General features: G+C 42.6%; 1 protein-coding gene across 1 annotated transcript in view; it reads right to left on the bottom strand.

The window, feature by feature from the left end:
- LOC144679989 (piezo-type mechanosensitive ion channel component 2-like) overlaps positions 1–18,909 on the bottom strand; it is a 1,019,816-nt gene that overhangs the window by 257,503 nt on the left and 743,404 nt on the right. Inside the window, exons 17-19 of the mRNA XM_078541050.1 lie at positions 17,986–18,134; positions 17,233–17,406; positions 1,487–1,623 (exon numbers count right to left, since the gene is read on the bottom strand). Coding sequence (XP_078397176.1) covers positions 1,487–1,623; positions 17,233–17,406; positions 17,986–18,134 — 460 coding nt within the window. The remainder of the gene's footprint in view (positions 1–1,486; positions 1,624–17,232; positions 17,407–17,985; positions 18,135–18,909) is intronic.

Consider the following 18,909-nt stretch of genomic DNA (forward strand, 5'->3'; position numbering starts at 1 on the left):
CTGGCCTACATGTTACTCCAGACCCACCGCAATGTGGTTGACTCTTAAATGCCCTCGGAACTAGGATGGGTAATAAATGCTGGACACATCACAAAAAAATACTGTAAAGGAAACAAAATTACAGGGCTTTGGGGAAACTGCAGGAGAGCAGGTCCAATTTAATAGTGCTACCCAAGAACTGTCCTAAACACAATGGGCCAATAACAATCTTTTGTGATAATGCTTAGTTCCTAATGAGGGAAACACTTAATTCCCATGGGTCACACTCCTTGTTTTGATGAATAGAGAACGTCAATATCTTAGCAGCAATAATAATCCAATTTAAATTCAGGCAAACACTCTTCACCCAGAGAGTAGTTAGAATGTGAAACTTGTTACCACATACAGTAGTCGAGGTGAATAGATTAGATGCATTTAATGAGAAAAAAGATAAACACAGGAGGGAGAAAGGAATAAAAGGTTATGCTGATAGTGTTAGATGAACTAGTGTGGCTTTGCGTGGAACATATATACCTATATGAACTAGTTGACCTGAATAGCCTGTTATTGTGTTGTAAACTCTATGGGCTGAATTTAATGGCTATTGCCCTGTCCACCAGCCGGAAAGCCAGGGGCAACCATGCCACAGCCATTTTCAGAAGACCCGATGGGATTAAATATTCATCAGACAGTTAACTGTCTGCCATTGGGGCTTTTGTGCCTTTGAAGGCAAAGATTCCACTTCCAAGAGCTGGCCATTTCCATTGAATAGCAACTTTTAATAGCAATTGGCCACTTAAGGTCCTCAGTTGGCCACCAGGCGGAAAGGCTGTTCTTGAACTTTCCCGTTCCTGACTTGGTCGGGGGGGAGTGTTGTACAATTGGGAAGGTTGGGAAGGTAACATCCTCAGCCTCCCCTCTCGATTGTACGATCTCCCCCGCTTACCAGCCTTCTCCCGAGAATGGCGGGTGTGGGTGGGGTGTGGAATTAAACTCCTCCCTTTATAACTCTATGTAAATAATGTTGGACTACACACACTCCACTCTATTATTGTGCCAACAAAAAGTAAAGAAGACAAAAAGAGAGCAGCAGACTGACAGATTTGTTCGTCACAGTTATCTTGACTGCTACCCATGACAACTGTAAATTTTCCCTGGACCTGTTTCTGTGCTGTAAATTCTATGTAATGTTATGTCATATTTGAAATATGCTATATAAAATAATTTTATCAAATGTAAATACAGGAAAGACCTTTAAGGGGAAAACAATGTAAGTTAATGTTTTATGGGGGTAGCAAATTTCCACAGGGTTACTCACATCAGTTTGCTATAACTTACAATACATTACATAATCTAGTTCCAACAACCAACTAATAATGTTTCATTATCTGGACTTACTTGTAAACAGATACTACAGGAATATCCTCCAGGGTTATGTTCCCAAGCTACTTGACGCCAAAAAATGCTTATGCAACTCAGTATGAAAGATAAATGAAAAATAAATCACCTGTGGGCTCTTCCTCTTCTACTTCATCATCATCACACTCCTCTGGCTTTTTACCCTCCATTCTTTCCTCTTTTTGAGTACTGGTGTTAATATTCATCATACCGATGTCTGGGAGGCTTCCCTCCTGATTTACTAACCTGTTGGCAAGTTATTAGGCCAGTTAAGAAAACTTTAATCAGCATGTTTTACTCTTATTGAGAATAGGTGCAGAGATTTCTCAATTTAGAATTACAAGCACTTTATGCTATCTTTTTACAGAAGTCTTTCCATATGATCATGTCTACATCAGAATGTTAGAGTTTTAGAATAATTGTTTGGCTTATGCAGCAACTATCTAAAGCAGGTGCATATTAAAAGTGGTGCTTCAATTCACAGCCTGCAGTTTGTTGTTTTTATGGATCATGCTTAAACTTGACATTTTCCACGGGGAGAAAATTGCCAGAGTTTAAGTGGAGAGCATGAAATGACAACATATGAGAGCAAGCATTTCATGTCTTTGGAAGACTTACGCATTCTGGCGATTTGATATGTATTGCTTGATTCTGTACAGAGTAATTCACATAGGAAGAAAAAGAGGATGAGTACAGAGACCTTATGAAAGAATATTTTTTTTAAAGAGATTTGCATGAAGCCAGACAAAGCTTATTATCTTTAAAATATGCTGCTTACTGTTTCTCTCTGCATTGTATTCTTTCCTGGTTAGGATAATTCATGCAACTCCCAGCATTCATTGCTTATATTTGCAAAACATATTTGAGATGTGTTTCAGACTGTGTTGTGTTCATTTTGTTTAGGCGTACATTCAAAAGTTAACATTTCATTCTGCTTGCTTTGTTAGAATCGAAAATTACAAAATATTAACAATTTGCAGTTGCATTTGAATATCTTACAAAATGAAGGAAGGCACTTGCATGCTTTAGAAAATATAGATCATGCACTTTCTAGACAAACTATACATGATAGCACAGTAGTTTGATAATATTCACAAATAAAAATTTTGCTTGAAAATTTTCTTTAAGAGTAAAAGTATTTGTGGAGGTTATATACATGGTATACTCCATTGGTAATCGAAGGGGATATTTTACTTTGACCACAAACTTTAATGAAGAATTGGACATGTAGCAACCACATGAGCAAGGCAAGAAGATGGTAATAATTATTTCATCCATCTCTATCTCATTACTTGATTGTACAAGGACTAGAGGACACAGATTCAAGATTTTGGATAAGAGAAGGGGGAAAGTGAAGAACAACTTTTTTACACAGCGAGTGGTCATGACCTGGAACTTGACACCCCCGAGGCTGATGGATGCAGAAACAATCAATGATTTCAAAAGGAAAGTGCAGGGCTACAAGGACCAAGCAGGTAAGTAGACTGACTACTCGGCAGGAAGCCAACATGGACTTGATGGGCCAAATTGCCACTCTATGACCCAGATTTTCATGGAGTAAGAATGACTCTGGAGCTATTTAAAAATGGTGGACAGGACAAATCCAGGGATTCCCGTGCCCATTCTGGCACACCCAGTTTTCACTGACACAGGATAAGGGTGTGAGTAGTGAGCTCACACCCTGTGCTCACAGCCTGGCCTGCTTCTTTGCAGATGTAGGCATCTCCTAGCCCTGCCCCTCTCCCCACAATTTTTGTGGAGCTGGGCCAGCTTCTCCATGATTCGTGGTTGATGGATCTCAGAGGAGTCATGAATCATCCACCAGTTTTTTTTTAAAGAATGATGAATGGGTGATTGGTTTTTTTTAAAAAAACAGCTTCACACATGCCATTGTTACAATTGGGTTCATTGCTTCTGTACAGTGTATACTGGGTGAATGAGCATGGAAGGGCCATGAGTTGGCATGAGGCTATAAGGGGCCATTGGGGGTGGGAGGTATGAGTTGGCATTGAGTTATTGAGTTAGCATGGGGTCTATAAGGTATCGTGGGGGTGGGATGGCATTGAGTTGGTAGGGGGACATGGAGGTGGCATGGAAGTGGGTTGGGGGGGTGGGGGGGTGGAGGGCTATAAGGCCTAAAATGTAACCAAACAATGAGACTAAGTTCCAGAGAACCAAGGTGGGCCTTTCAACCAGCCTGCCTTGGAACACGGCCGCCACTGTGGCCACTTCCAGGGTCGGTGGGCCCAACTCTACCCTGCACCTGCACTCCCCCCACCCCATCCATTCTGAAGCAACTTTGGTTATGTGAAAGAAGGGCAAGATTTCAATGCATTAGCACAGCAGTTCCTTCTGGATTTCTCAGAGTTAAAACACTTGTTAAATGTTAAAATACAGAGTTAAAAGCCAAGAACTGCTTCTGTTACCATGTTTTCTCTTTAACCTGTGCTCTTTTAAAAATCAGTGGCAGAGATTGTGATGGCTTTAGAGGATTCAGTGCAGAATGGAGGGACTGCTTGTGGAATTAAATCTGATCTGATTACAGGCTCAGGTACACTGACCCATTCCTGTGCCAAGCATTTGTACTGTGTTTTGCCATTTCCATTTTAGTTTATCATAGTAACAAGCATCACAATGTTTCTGAGTGCTAATTTAAAGATTACGCCAATGACAACACCTATAATTTAAGGGATAGCAGTTTGTGCAATGAAGAAAGTTTAAGCAGCCTAAAGAAAATCTTATTACTCCAATTTAGTAAAATTGCAGGTTAGCACTTGGTTAAACAGATTATCACCCATAATAGTATGATCAGAAAATAACAGCTTTTGAGGACAATTTCATTTTCTCTGGAGAAGTCAATACAGATAAACTTTCTTCTTTTCTAATAATATCAAAGAACAAAGAACAAAGAAAAGTACAGCACAGGAACAGGCCCTTCGGCCCTCCAAGCCTGCGCTGATCATATTGCCTGTCAAACTAAAACATTTTGCACTTCCGGGGTCCGTATGCCTCTATTCCCATCCTATTCATGTATTTGTCAAGCTGCCTCTTAAATACCACTATCGTACCTGCTTCCACCACCTCCTCTGGCAGCGAGTTCCAGACACTCACTACCCTCTGCGTAAAAAACTTGCCCCGCACATCTCCTCTAAAGTTTTCTCCTCTCACCTTAAATCTATGTCCCCTACTAATTGACTCTTCCACCCTGGGAAAAAGCTTCTCACTATCTAGTCTGTCCATGCCACTCATAATTTTGTAAACTTCTATCAAGTCGCCCCACAAACTCTGTCGCTCTAGTGAGAACAATCTGAGTTTCTCCAACCTCTCCTCATAGCTAATAACCTCCAAGCCAGGCAGCATCCTGGTAAACCTCCTCTGCACCCTCTCCAATGCCTCCATATCCTTCTGGTAATGTGGCAACCAGAATTGCACGCAATATTCCAAGTGTGGCCTAACCAAGGTTCTATACAGCTGCAGCATGACTTCCCAGCTTTTATACTCAATACCCCTGCCGATGAAGGCAAGCATGCCATATGCCTTCCTGACTACCTTATCCACCTGCGTTGCCACGTTCAGTGACCTCTGCCCGTCAATGCACTTAAGGGTTCTGCCATTTACTGTATAATTCCTACCTGTATTAGACCTTCCAAAATGCATTACCTTGCATTTGTCCAGATTAAACTCCATCTGCCATTTCTCCACCCAAGTCTCCAACCGATCTATATCCCGTTGTATCCTTTGACAATCTTCTTCACTATCTGCAACTCCTCCAACCTTAGCGTTGTCTGCAAACTTACTAATTAGCCCAGTTACATTTTCCTTCAAATCATTTACATATACTACAAACAGCAAAGGTCCCAGCAGTGATCCCTGTGGAACACCACTAGTCACAGCTCTCCATTCAGAAAAGCACCCTTCCACTGCTACCCTCTGTCTTCTATGACCAAGCCAGTTCTGTATCCATCTTGCCAGCTCACCTCTGATCCCGTGCGACTTTACCTTCTGTACCAGTCTGCCATGAGGGACCTTGTCAAAGGCCTTATTGAAATCCATGTAGATAACATCCACTGCTCTTCCATCATCGATCATCTTTGTCACTTCCTCGAAAAACTCGATCAAGTTAGTGAGACATGACCTCCCCTTCACAAAACCATGCTGCCTCTCACTAATACGCCCATTTGCTTCCAAATGGTAGTAAATCCTGTCACGAAGAATCTTCTCCAATAATTTCCCTACCACTGACATAAGGCTCACCGGCCTGTAATTTCCTGGATTATCCCTGCTACCCTTCTTAAACAATGGAACAACATTGGACATTCTCCAGTCCTCTAGGACCTCAACCGTAGCCAGTGAGGATACAAAGATTTCTGTCAAGGCCCCAGCAATCTCCTCCCTTGCCTCCCTCAGTACTCTGGGGTAGATCCCATCTGGCCCTGGGGACTTATCCACCTTAATATTCTTCAAGACACCTAACACCTCTTTTTTGATCTCAACATGATCCAGGCTATCTACACACTCTTCCCTAGGCAAATCGACCGCTAAGTCCTTCTCTTTGGTGAATACTGATGAGAAGTACTCACTTAGTATCTCTCCCATTTCTTCTGGCTCCACACACAGATTTCCACCTCTGTCCCTGAGTGGGCCTACCCTTTCCCTGGCTACCCTCTTGCTTTTTACATATGTATAAAAGGCCTTGCGATTTTCCTTAATCCTGGTTGCCAACGACTTTTCATGACCCCTTTTAGCCCTCCTGATTCCTTGCTTAAGTTTCTTCCTACTTTATATTCTCCACAGGCTTCATCTGTTCCCAGCCTTCAAGCCTTTACGAATGCTTCCCTTTTCTTTTTGACTAATCTCACAGTATCCTCCGTTATCCAAGGTTCCTGAAACTTGCCATACTTATCCTTCATCCTAGCAGGAACATGCCGGTCCTGAATTCTTATCAACTGACGTCTGAAAGCCCCCCACATGTCATTTGTTGATTTGCCCTCAAACATCCGCCTCCAGTCTAGATTCCTCAGTTCCTGCTTAATATTGTTATAATTAGCCTTCCCCCAATTAAGCACCTTAACCCGAGGACTCCTGTTATCCTTATCCACCAGTACCTTGAAACTTACTGAATTATGGTCACTTTTCCCGAAATGCTCCCCTACTGAAACTTCGACCACCTGGCCAGGTTCATTCCCTAATAATATCGATGGCACGATGTTGCCTGTGGGCTTCAGGACACTGACATCAGGTTCAAATGAATGGGGTTGGGGGGAGTCGGATGCCTGCACTGTACGTGGGACAGTCACCCGGCTGCGATTTTCCCTGAATCGGCCGATTAGTGGCCAAATCGAGGGCTCATCATCCAATTTAGGACGCCGGGTGGCTTCTTTTGAAGCTAAAGGGCCCTCTATCACTGAAGCAAGCTGCCTTGTTAAGTAAGCAAGAGAGAGGGCACAGGCATTTTGAGATGCCCTCTCTCTAATATTTTATAGTTAAAACAACTGGGCCACCATTGTGCAGGGGAAGCCCCTCCACAGGATGGCCTGTGGCTGCAGCTGAAACCAGGCAGGTGTGGAGGGTCTCTTAAGCCTGACTGTCAGCATCCAACAATAGGTCTTTAACAAGTTGAATTGGCCACCAACCACTTACAGGCGGGTAGCCCTGCTGGCCTCATCCATTCTGCCTCCGGGGATATGGTCCATGCATGGTGCCGGGAAACAGGCATGCCGAGCGGTGTAACAAGTTTATACACCCATCCACCTCCGTGCTTGCAAAAATCAGGACCTAAAAAATTCGGGTATAGGAAACCGGGCTTTATATGGAAAGTAAGGGCAGGATTTTTCAGTCGGCGTGCGGGGCGGACCCAACACGCTGACGTGTAAAATGACGCACAATGATTCGTTCAGCAGGTGCGTGCCGGAGTCAGCTGCGTACCCGCCGATATATAAACGGCCGATTAAGGCCATTAAGGAAGTAATTAATGTAATTGTTAACGCTGCTCGCCCAACTTTAAGGTTGGCGGGCAGATGAAAATGCCAAGTGGCCTTTACGTTTTTTAGGAAACCTCATCCACGAGCGGGATAAGGTTCCTAAAGCTTTTATTAAATAAATAAATAAAAATTCCAAGATATAAAAACATGTCCCATCTCATAATTTTTTCTCCATTTATTTAATTATTTCAATATCGATTGAAACGCTCTTTCATGCACATAGGTGAAAGAGCACTGGCCCCAACTCTCCCTCTTCCCCCTGCCCGCACAGGTAGCGTTACAGCTCACTAAGGCTCGTGTCTTACTCTGGGCGGGTCTTAATTGGCCCACCCATGTAAAATGGTGGTGCGGACCCGATCGCGGGTGGCTCTGCGACCACTCCCGTCCGCTCCCGCCAAGCCCACCCGCCACCTGAAAAATTCAGGCCTAAGTGTTCTGGATAAATTGCCATTTGAGCCATTTTCATGGATTCATTGCACAAACATGTTACGCACATCATTGCAGATGGTCAATTATTTTGAGAATTATACTAGCTAAGTGGCTAATCTGAGAAATGAGTAATTTGAATGAATGCTATGATGGGCTGATTTTTTGTTGTCCTCAAGAATTAAATTCAGATTCAAGGAATTATCCTGCGGGAAAATCTGCTTGGCATCCATCTTTTTGATTATATCCCTGTGAAGTGCTTAAAGACATCTTTCTCCACTAAAGATGCTAAATAAATGAAAGGTTTTGTTGCTATTATAATTTTTATTTGTTTATAATTTTTAATATTAGTTTTGGGTGTTAGGAATTTGGGTATTGTCTTTGGATATATAGGGTATTCTATCTAGGCAAGGTGCTAAAAGTTGGAAATTCAACAATAACATTTTTTGATAATAACTGAAGTGGAACCTTAATTTCAGTGCAAACTGTTCTCTTTTCAATATTTTAAATAAAGAATTAAAAATAAAATCTCCTATCTGTCAATAGAAGTCCAGAAGTACCTCACTTCACTGTTGCATTGAGGAGACTCAAGATTCCCTGAAATGTGTTCAAGTGACATTAGCCACTGGTTCAATTAATGAAGTTCTGAAATTCTTTGTGTCTTCACTAAATTATAACTAGAAACTGGGAGAAACCCCAAGAAATAGGCATTTCTTTGTCCCTGTTAGTCAGTCATTTGTTTAAAAACTCCATGCTAGTTAACATTGACTATTTGTAATACTAGACAATTAGTCAGATGAAGTTTAAATTTAAAGTAGGTTGCTATACCGTTAATGCAAGCCTTGATATTTGATTCAAGATAACATTTTTATTAGAAAACACCATACTATAAATACCAAAATTACTGTTAAAACATTATATGCATCTTATGATCTCTATATTCAGGATGCAAATAAAAATATGGTGCAGATAATTGGGATTTCCGTGCAAAAGCAGTTCCAAAATAAGAGTGTGACTTGCATGCCGCAACTTCGGGCAGATTAGAAAAAAATTGCAAGGAACTTTTGTGATTACTAATGGAAAGCACAACAGTACCCACCTATTTACTAACAGATAAACACGCCCATTAACTTTGGCATGGCTGGAAAATGGAGTAATGGCAAACACATAAATGGACAAAGAGAGAAAGAAGAAAGAAACAGAGGTAATAAGAAACCACTAAAACTGTCACAATTAGCTAACACACCACAACACACAGTTAAATGATTTTTAAGCTTACATTTACCACAGAAGCAATGGAAAATAATAAATATTAGCAAAGGTAGGGCAGGGTATAATATTATTATTAACATTGAGGGGATGGTAGCATAGTGGTACATTACTGGACTAGAGGTCTGGACTAATGATCTGGAAATATGACTTCAGATCTCACTGTAGCAGCTGAAGAACTTAAATTCAGTAAATTAAATAAATCTGGGACAAAATGCTAATATCAGAAATATTGAACATGTAATGTCTGGATTGTCATAAAAATCCATCTGCTCAACTTTCTTTAGGGAAGGACATTTGCCATTCTTATCTGGCCATGGACCCTGACAACATCCCAGCTGTAGTGCTGAATTCTTGAGCTCCAGGATTAGCAGCACCTCTAGCAAAGTTTCTTTCAGTACAGCTATAACAATAGCATCTACCTGACAAAGTGGAAAATTGTCCAGATCCTGTCAACAAAAAGCAGGGCAAATTCGATCTGGACAATTACCGTTCATCAGCTTGCACTCAAACATTAGCAAAGTGACGAAAGGTATCATCCACAGTGCTATGAAGTGGCACTTACTAATAACCTGATTAACCATATTCAGTTTGGATTCCACCAGGACCAGTAAGTTCCAGACCTCATCACAGCCTTGAACCAAACATGGACAAGGATGTGAATTCCAGAGGTGAGGTGAGAGTGACTATCCTGACCTCAAGGCAGCATTTGACTAAATGTGGCATCAAGGAGCCCTAGTAAAATTGAAGTCAATGACAATCAGTGACCACCACTGGCTGGGGTCATAACTAGCTTAAAGGAAACTGGTTGTGTTTGTTAGAGACCAAGGGCAGAATTTTCTGCTATTGGGCGGGCGGGCCCAACCCAATCTCCGGTGGGCGGGGAGACAATCCCCGCCGGAGAAGCGGGCCCCGCCGCCATTTTACATGGGCGGGCCATTTAAGGCTCGCCCAGCGTGAAGTCCAGCGGGAAGCGCTATGCGCTTCCTGTGCGGGCAGGGGATTCCCCAAAAGCGAGAGTGCGCTCTTTCACGCATGTGCACGAAAGAGCACACATCTCCCTGAGGCTAAATGCTGTCTCAGGGAGATTGCTTCCACGTTGAAAAATATTAAAAATAGAAAAAAAAAATTCCCTATCATGTCCCCCTCATGTGATAATGTCACATGAGATGGGACATGTTCATAATAACTTTATTAAAATTTTTGAAACCCTGCATGAAACCTCATCCCGCCGCTGGATGAGTTTTCATGTTTTATCTATTTGCCGCCGGGGCTCCTGGCCTGCCCGCCAACCTTAAGGTTGGACTGGGCAGGTCCTTTAATTGTATAAATGATCCTGTCAATGGCCTCAATTGGCCATTGAAAGGTCGGCAGGCCCGCAGTTGATTTTGCTGCAGGCCCGCCTTCCTGAAAATTTAAATGGGGCGGGATGACGTCGGGGGTTCTGCCCGACGTCATGCCGCGTCATTTTACGCGACGGTGAGTGGGCCTTGCTCCCTGCTCGCTGACTGCAAAATTCTGCCCCAATCATCTAAACCCCAGAACATAGCTGCAGGAGTTCCTCAAGGCACTGTCCTGGGCCCAACAATCTGTAGCTGCTTCAATGACCTTTCTCCATCATATGGTCAAAAATGGGGACATATGCTGATGATTGAAAAGTGCTAAGTTTAATTGCAACTCTTCACAAAATGAAGCAGTCTGTGGCTGGATGCAAAAAGAGCAGGACTGATAAGTGGCAAGCAACATTCAGCCACCCAAGTGCCAGGCAATGACGATCTCCAGATATTACCCACCTTGCCTTGACATTAAAAAGCATCCCTTCACTGAATCCCCCCATAAATACTTTGGCTGGAAGAGCAGATCAGAGGCTGGGTATTCTGCAATGAGAAACTCACCTCCTGACTCTCCAAAACCTATCCACTATTTACAAAGCACAAATCAGGAGCGTGATGGAATGCTCTCCACTTGCTTGGATGAGTGCAGCTCCAACAACAGCTCGATACCATTTAGGCCTGGACACCATTCACATTTACTCCCTCCACCACTGCCACACAGTGGCAGAAGTTTTTACTGTCTACAAGATGCATTGCCACAATTCATCAAGGTTCCTTTGACAGCATGTTCCAAACCCACAACCACCACCAGCCAGAAGAACAAGACCATTAGCACATTTCTTGCAAAATATCACCACCGTCAACACCCCTTTGTCCTTTTGTCTCTGACATCTTTTGGCAATCTCCATCTATCACTGGCCCTCTATCCAGCTCTACCTGTCCCACCCCACCTTAAACCAGCTTATATTTCACCTCTTTTCAATTTTTCCTTAGTTCTGGTGAAGAGTCATACGGACTCGAAATGTTAACTGTATTCCTCTCCGCAGATGCTGTCAGACTTGCTGAGTTTTTCCAGGTATTTTTGTTTTTGTTGAGAAGAACAAGGGCAGCAGGTGCATGGGAACACCTTCAACTGCAAGGACCCATCAAAGTCACACATCTCCTGACTTGGAAACATCTTGCTGCTCCTTCATTGTTGCTGGGTCAAAATCCTGGAACTGCCTCTCTAGGAGTACTGTAGGAATACCTTCAACACATGGACTGCAGCAGTTCATGCAGTACACCGCCACATTCTCAAGAGAAATTGCAATAAATGCTGGCTTTGTCAGAGATGCTTGCATCCTGTGCGTGAATAAAAAAAAACTCCACTTCGTTCTGATACGCTTGACCCAAAATGTCTTAACTCTTATTTCTCATGATGTTACAACATTAAATCAGCTATACAATCTGTGCATAATCTTTTGGTTATGGATGGTGATTATTAACATTTTCAAGTGATTATTCATTGACTGTGTCACACCTCATATGCATGGGTCGAACCAGAGAAGGTCACCGGCCCATCCTTTTGCCAAGGAATGTTGCATAATTTGTAGAGGTGATGAAAGGAATGTGAAAAATAAGGATGCTAAAATATGATTCACCAACTGAGTGTATTTAAAGAGACATGATATACATGACATTCCTCATGCTGATGATGAGCTACACTAAAAAATTTAAATGTTAAAATTAAGATAGAATGTGGACAACCAATAATGCATCTAACCTAATAAGGGATCCAGATGCTGAAACAATTAGAGTTAATTTTAACCCAACTCACCCAGTGGAGCTGAGCAGGTGGATAATTAAATATGCACTGGTTATTTAGTTATTCAGATCTCACTTCTTTCGTGCCAGTTCTTATTTTAATCTGCAGATTTCTGCAGGTGGATGGAGCTCCTACCTAAAGCAGGCAGTTTTCACAAATATAATGAATCATAGAATGGTTCCAGCACAGAATGAGGGCATTTAGCCCATCGTGTCAATGCTGGCTCTCTGTAAGAGCAACTCACTGTTTCCCATTCCCCTGCCTTTCCCCAGTAGCCTTGTACATTTTTTCTATACATATAATTATCCAATTCTCTTTTGAGATGTCAACTGAATCTGCTTCAACCGCACTCTTAGGCAGTGTATTCCACATCCTACCCACTCACTGCATAAAAAAGTATTTCCTCATATTGCTGATCTTTCTTTTGCTAATCATCTTAAATAAGTGTCCTCTGTTTCTCGGTCTTTCCTCCAATGGGAACAGTTTTTCCCTACCTATTGTCCAGACCCCTCATCATTTTGAACATCTCTGTCAAATCTCCTCTTAACCTTCTATTCTCCAAGGAGAACAGCCATTTTCTCCAACCCATCCAATTAAAGGTTTCAATAGGCCCAAGGGTGGGCAGGCACCCCATAAAATTTCAAACAGGTCTGGTACAGGGAGTAGTCAGGCTGCCTGTTGGATTTTACAAGTCCCTCCACCTTCAAACCCACCGGCGTAGAGCATTAAGTCCAGCCCCTTGCAACCAGGAATATCAAGTACTTAGTCCTGTTGTTTTTTTTGAGTCAGGTTTCCATTGTCGCCACAACATCATATTTTTATGTAGATACCTGCATCTGCAGTTCATCAACCTTATTTACCATATTCCCTGCATTTGCATACATGCACAGTAAACCTAATTTAGATCTCATTACATTCTCTCTTACTCTGACCCTAACTTATACCTTTCTATTTCCTGCACCAGTGCTATCTGTCTCTCCCTAGCCTCTGTGCATCTTGGTTTTCCTCTCCAATTTTACCTCCTGGCTTCCACACCACTGCCAAGTTAGCTTAAAACCCTCCCCAGTAGCTGCAAATCACCTCGCAAGGATAATGGTCCTGGCTCTGTACAGGTACAACTTTTCTGCCTTGCATATCTCCCCCAGAACCAGCCCCAATATGCCAGCAATCAAAAGCCCTCCCTCCTGCACCATCTCTTCAGTGAGTCATTCATCTGCTCTACCCTCCTATTTCTATACTCTCTTGCACATGGTGCGGTGAGTAATCTGGAGATTACTACCTTTGAGGTCCTTTTTCCTTCTTAGCTCCCTGAACTCTGCCTGCAGGACTTCATCCCTCTTTCTTCCTATGTCATTGGTACCAAAATTGGACCATGACTGCTGGCTGCTCACCTTTCCCCCTCAGAGTACTCTGCAGCTGCTTAATGACATCCTAGATCTTGGTACCATGGAGGAAACACACCATCCTGGATTCACATCTGTGGCCGCAGAAACACGTGTCTGTTCCTTCAACTATCACTATTGCTTTTCCAATTTTCTCTTCGACCCCTTGTACAGCTGAGCCAGATGTGGATCCCTGGACTAGGCTCTGACTGCGCATGACAGGGCCATAGGAGTCCACTCTCACTAATATTCGGAGCGAAATACTGGTTGGAAAATGAAATGCAGTCAGGGTAATCCTGCACTACCTGCCGGCTCCTTCTTGATCGCCTGACCGTCACTCATTTCTTTTCTCCCTGCATGCCCTTTAATCTGCAAGGTGACCACATTATTAAAAGTACTATCCACGAAACTCTCAACCTCACAGATAGACCAGAGTGACACCAGCTGCTGCTCAAGCTTCAAAACCCGAAGCTCGAGCAGCTGCAGCTGATGACACTTCATGTACATGTGGTTCTTCAGGAGACAAGAAACATCCTGGAGTTCCACGTGGATCGGCGAAGACTGCAACAGTGCAGCCTGTGAAGAAACAGGGTATCCCTGGCAGCAACTTCCAGATTTCCATGTTGAACTGATCATGTGCACATGTCAGAAGTTGTTATCAGTTTTAGCCAATAAGAACAGTGAGCACTGTTTGTACAGCAAGGTCTGGGCCATTATTACTGTAATATTGTCAAATATAAGCAAAATGAACAATGATGTTTTCAGCCTTTTTATAAATATGTAGATTCCCATAAATGAATTTTGAAAACTGGAAAGGAGAATTGATACTCAAACCAACCAATTCATTCTGTTCCAAAAAAATTACCTGTAATTAATGAATATTAAAAAGTGAGAAATCCCAGAGCTGCATTAGACCAAAAGAAAGATATGGTAGGACTGTCACATCTGTGATCATTAAAGCCAATGAGTAGATTATTAATTGATCTCCTCTATTATCTTATAGGGCAATTTTTGTATTCCTGCTGTTCCATTTACAATACAAAATGAGGCACCAGGATAACAAAAATTTACTGAAAACAACCTACTCAATTTACAATTGGGCCTCGAAATGATTGACCAGCATTATCTCCACCCTGCCACTGAAATTGACAGATTCTTATGCCCATTGCAGAACAGTGATGCAATTTTGTGGACATTGGGTAGGGCATCTGCTATGCAGACTCTACATTTCTTGAAATATACACAGCTTGCTAGCTCCAATCTGTCATCAGGCAAGCTGCCTGCAGAGGTGCAACCAGCACCATTAGCTCGCCCCAAATACGTAGGTCAGGCCAGGCTACCGATTCCAACTGATCCTCATACCTCTTGACTCATATTGGGCTGGACTTTCCAATGAGCTTCAGAACCGCGACGTCAGGAACATATAGGGGTCCCGAGCCTACTCTTGCTGGAATTTGCCAGAGGCGGCCTCCACACTTGCTGTCCTATTAAAGGTAGTAGGGGAGCTCCCGATGCTGCTGGCCCAATCACAGAACTAGCAGCTCTAGAGACCTGGCAGCTCCAAAAAGAGAGGTGGGCACAGCTGAGACAGGCAGGAGACCTCGAGGGCTCTTAAAAATTGAGGTGCCATTGGAGGCATAAAATTAAATTAATAATAATTTAATGGTCGCACCTCAGCAGGCAGCTTTCATAACAAGAAAAATCAATTTTGGGTAGCCTGCCTCGCCAGCGCTCAGGAAAGATTCTGGGAACAGATTGGAGCTGGCCAGGTGTATAAATGTCAAGTAATGTAGAGTCTGTAGAGTTAGCAGATGCGCTAACCAATGTCCACAAAATCGCATCACTGTCTGGCAATGGGCATAAGAACCTGTCATTAAATTAATAATGCAGAGCGGTCGTAGAAGTCCATGCAGAATGGAGGGGATAGCCCTCCTTGGGGATCATTGAGACCGTAAGGACAGACTTTCCTTCATTCAGCCCTGTTAAGGTGGCATGGAGCCTCCAGCTTTGATGACTCCCCAGCATGCTGCAGGGAGGCTATCTCCATTGAGCTGGCAGCCTTCCCACCCAAGGGCGGGGGGGCTATTCCACAACTAGCAAAATGCCAGAAAACCCAAAAACAATCACCCTTAATTGGAGCCTTAAATATTTAAATTGGTTGCCACATTCTTGGCGCAGGTATCAACCCCACATCCTTACCCACACTGGGGAAATTTCCAGGTAGTGTGAATATGTCTTGATGTAGCACCCCCATTTCACCACCCCTCCCACTGTCTCCCACCTTTAACTCCTTTGCCATGGGACAAGCAACATTCTGACCATTGTTTCCACAGTACCAAGTCTGGGCCTGAAATTGGGCTTTGGACAAAAGTTTACCTTAATATCTTAAATACCATCTCCTTGAGCAGGATGCATTACATCAATGATTTTACAGTGATTGTCTGACTTTTTGTAAGACATAATTCTCACGTATTTTGTTTCCAAATTAACTATGTAAAGGCTAATTTTTAACTTCACCACCTGGCTGCAATCTTGTGCAGTAGATTGACTGACTATTGTAGAACTGCCTGACTTTCATTCCACTGAAATCAATGAGATGAAAATGGGGTGGATTCTACCAGAGATGAGTAATCCAGTTAACCAGGTTAGCATGCAGATGTTGAGGAGGAAATGTAACCCTGTCCACTGATTTCAAATTTTTAACACATTGGGCGGGGCCCACTCGCCGAAGCGTAAAATGACGCGCAGTGATGTCGGGCGTGCAAACTGACGTCACCGCACGTCATTCAGATTTTCAGTTTAGCAGGCGCGCACTAGAGTCGGCTGCCCACCCGCCGAACTGTCAAAGGCCTGTTAAGGCCAGTTACCTGTCAAATCAACAAACTGAGCTGCCCATCTAACCTTAAGGTAGGAGGGCAGGCGAAGAGCCCAGGCGGCTCATGGAACCTCATCCATGGGCAGGATGAGGTTTCATGAAGGTTTTTAAAGTCTTGTAAAAATTTTTAATAAAATTAATAGACATGTCCCAGCTCATGTGACAGTTTCATATGAGGGGACATGTCTTAAAATTATTATTTTTTTCCTTTATTAAATTTTTTTGCACTTAAACTAATCTCCCTGAGGCAGCTCTGTGCCTCAGGGAGATTTCTGTGCTCTTTCACGTGCATGCGCAAAAGAGCGCAGGCCCCAACTCAGACAACCCCCCACCCACCCGCACAGGGAGCGCTCAGCGCTTCTGGGCGCGCGTCACGCTGGGCGGGCCTTAATTGGCCCACCCAGGTAAAATGGTGGCGGGCAGCCGATCGCAGGCGGTGATTGGCTGCGCGCATGCCCACGCCCGTTCCCACCCAACCCCCCCCCGCCCCTGCCGACAGGGAGAAAATTCTCCCCATAAGTTAGTAAGAAGCTGTAGTATTTCACTATGTTCCAAATGGTTAACATTAAAATCTGAAGTAGTCAATGATGGCTAATAAAACATATATTTAGGCTTTTACAATTAATATATGGCATATATTTACAACATATAATCCATTTCATATGCACAGTTATTGCAATAGACCAGAAAAATCACAGACAGAACTGAGATCATGAGGAAGAGTGGTCAAGAGATAGTCAACCCTAATAATTGATTTGCCAATACATTAGGGATTGTTTCTTACCTATAGATAGAGTTTTCCTGTTTGCTGGTAACAGCTTTTAGATCAGTGAGCTCCAGAAAACGATCATGGAAATAATGTAGATGTAATATACAGACCAGCAAGAAAGATGTGGGGATGAAAATACTAGTAAACAGATCTGTGATGTTGAATCGTTCTAATCCAAGGTCCTTCAATCTTTAACAAAAAGAAATAATATAATGCATAAGATTTTGAAAGGAACTTGTACCATATTCTGACCAAAATAAACTGAGTTTTTGTTTCCAATTGTAGAATACAGAGCTACTTTTCAATGCTAAACACCAAAAGATGGAAGTTTACACATTTATCATTGTGCGTAGACAGTAATAATTTTCACTTATTTTATCTTGCTTCAATTGAATCATAATCCAATGCATATAACTTACACAAGCTGTATGTGAAGTGTATTCAATTTGTCATTTTGAGTGGCAGTTATTAGTTCTTTACAGGTTTGTAATTTTAAAAAAATTCAATCTCAGGATGTGGTCGTTGTTCACAAGGCCAACACTTATTTCCCATCCCTATTTGCATTGGGAAGATGTGGTGAATTTTCTTATTCTTTGCAGTATTATTAAATACTATACCTAATTAATGTGCAGCTCCACTCACCTTAATAAAGTTGTACATTTACCTTAGCCATGTCTTTCTGAAATTAACAGGCATTTGAGATCAAATTAAACATTATTTTGGACTGTTGTACAAAATACCTTCTATTACATTTGCTTGGTTACTCACTTTTCAATATCCATCCCTGTCATGTTTTGCCACAGACTTGGGAATGACTCAAACTGATAGGTGTACACGAGGACCAAGACCAGCATGGTATAGGAAACAACAATAATCCAAAAATATTTCAGGATCCGCCGCCACCAATCATAATGTACCTGAAAAAAATGTCTCCATAAATATAAATAGCCAAGGAAAATATAACATAGCTAATTATGACATGTAAAATCTTTGTATTCCCCTGTATCAGCCAGCAAAATAAATCTCAATCTCACGTAGCACAGTAGTAATAATTTTGTGATGCCACACTAATGCGCAGAGGGCAGCCTCCAAATGATATACCCCCACTTCCTTTCTGCTTTTCCACCAACTTGGGTGAAAAAGAAAACCTTCTCACTCTTGCTTGCCTGTCACTACCCAGCGTATTATGGCAGTGCAGGTGGATTTAGGGTTTTAAGAGGACAATAATTGGCCACTTAAGGGCCTCAATAGGCCTAAGGGCAGGCAGGCTAGTGGGCACCTTGCCCACCCTACATACTATGGGGACTAGGTTGGGGGTGGGCAGGAAGGTTGGTCTAGCCACTCCCACCAAAAATATGCCCGGTGAGGGGGACCGTAAAATCCAGCCTCCTATCTCTGAATCACATTCCCTGTAATTGCAGCTTTCTGCTGAGAATTCTAGGTAGCGGAATAATTTCTAATATTGCTTCTTTTTAAAAATATTCGCTCATGGGATGTGGGTGAGGCTGTTAAGACCAGCATTTATTGTCCATTCCTAATTGCCCTTGTATAATCACATCATGGACAAGAAAAAGCCACTTATTGCATTGTGACTTTTTAAAATTTATTCTATCATAGGATGTGGGCTTTACAAGGCCAGCATTTGTTGTCCATTCCTAAATTGCCCTTGAACTGCATACCTTGCTCAGCCAT

This window comes from Cetorhinus maximus, chromosome 4, assembly GCF_964194155.1.
Source record: "Cetorhinus maximus chromosome 4, sCetMax3.hap1.1, whole genome shotgun sequence".
Classification (NCBI taxonomy): domain Eukaryota; kingdom Metazoa; phylum Chordata; class Chondrichthyes; order Lamniformes; family Cetorhinidae; genus Cetorhinus; species Cetorhinus maximus.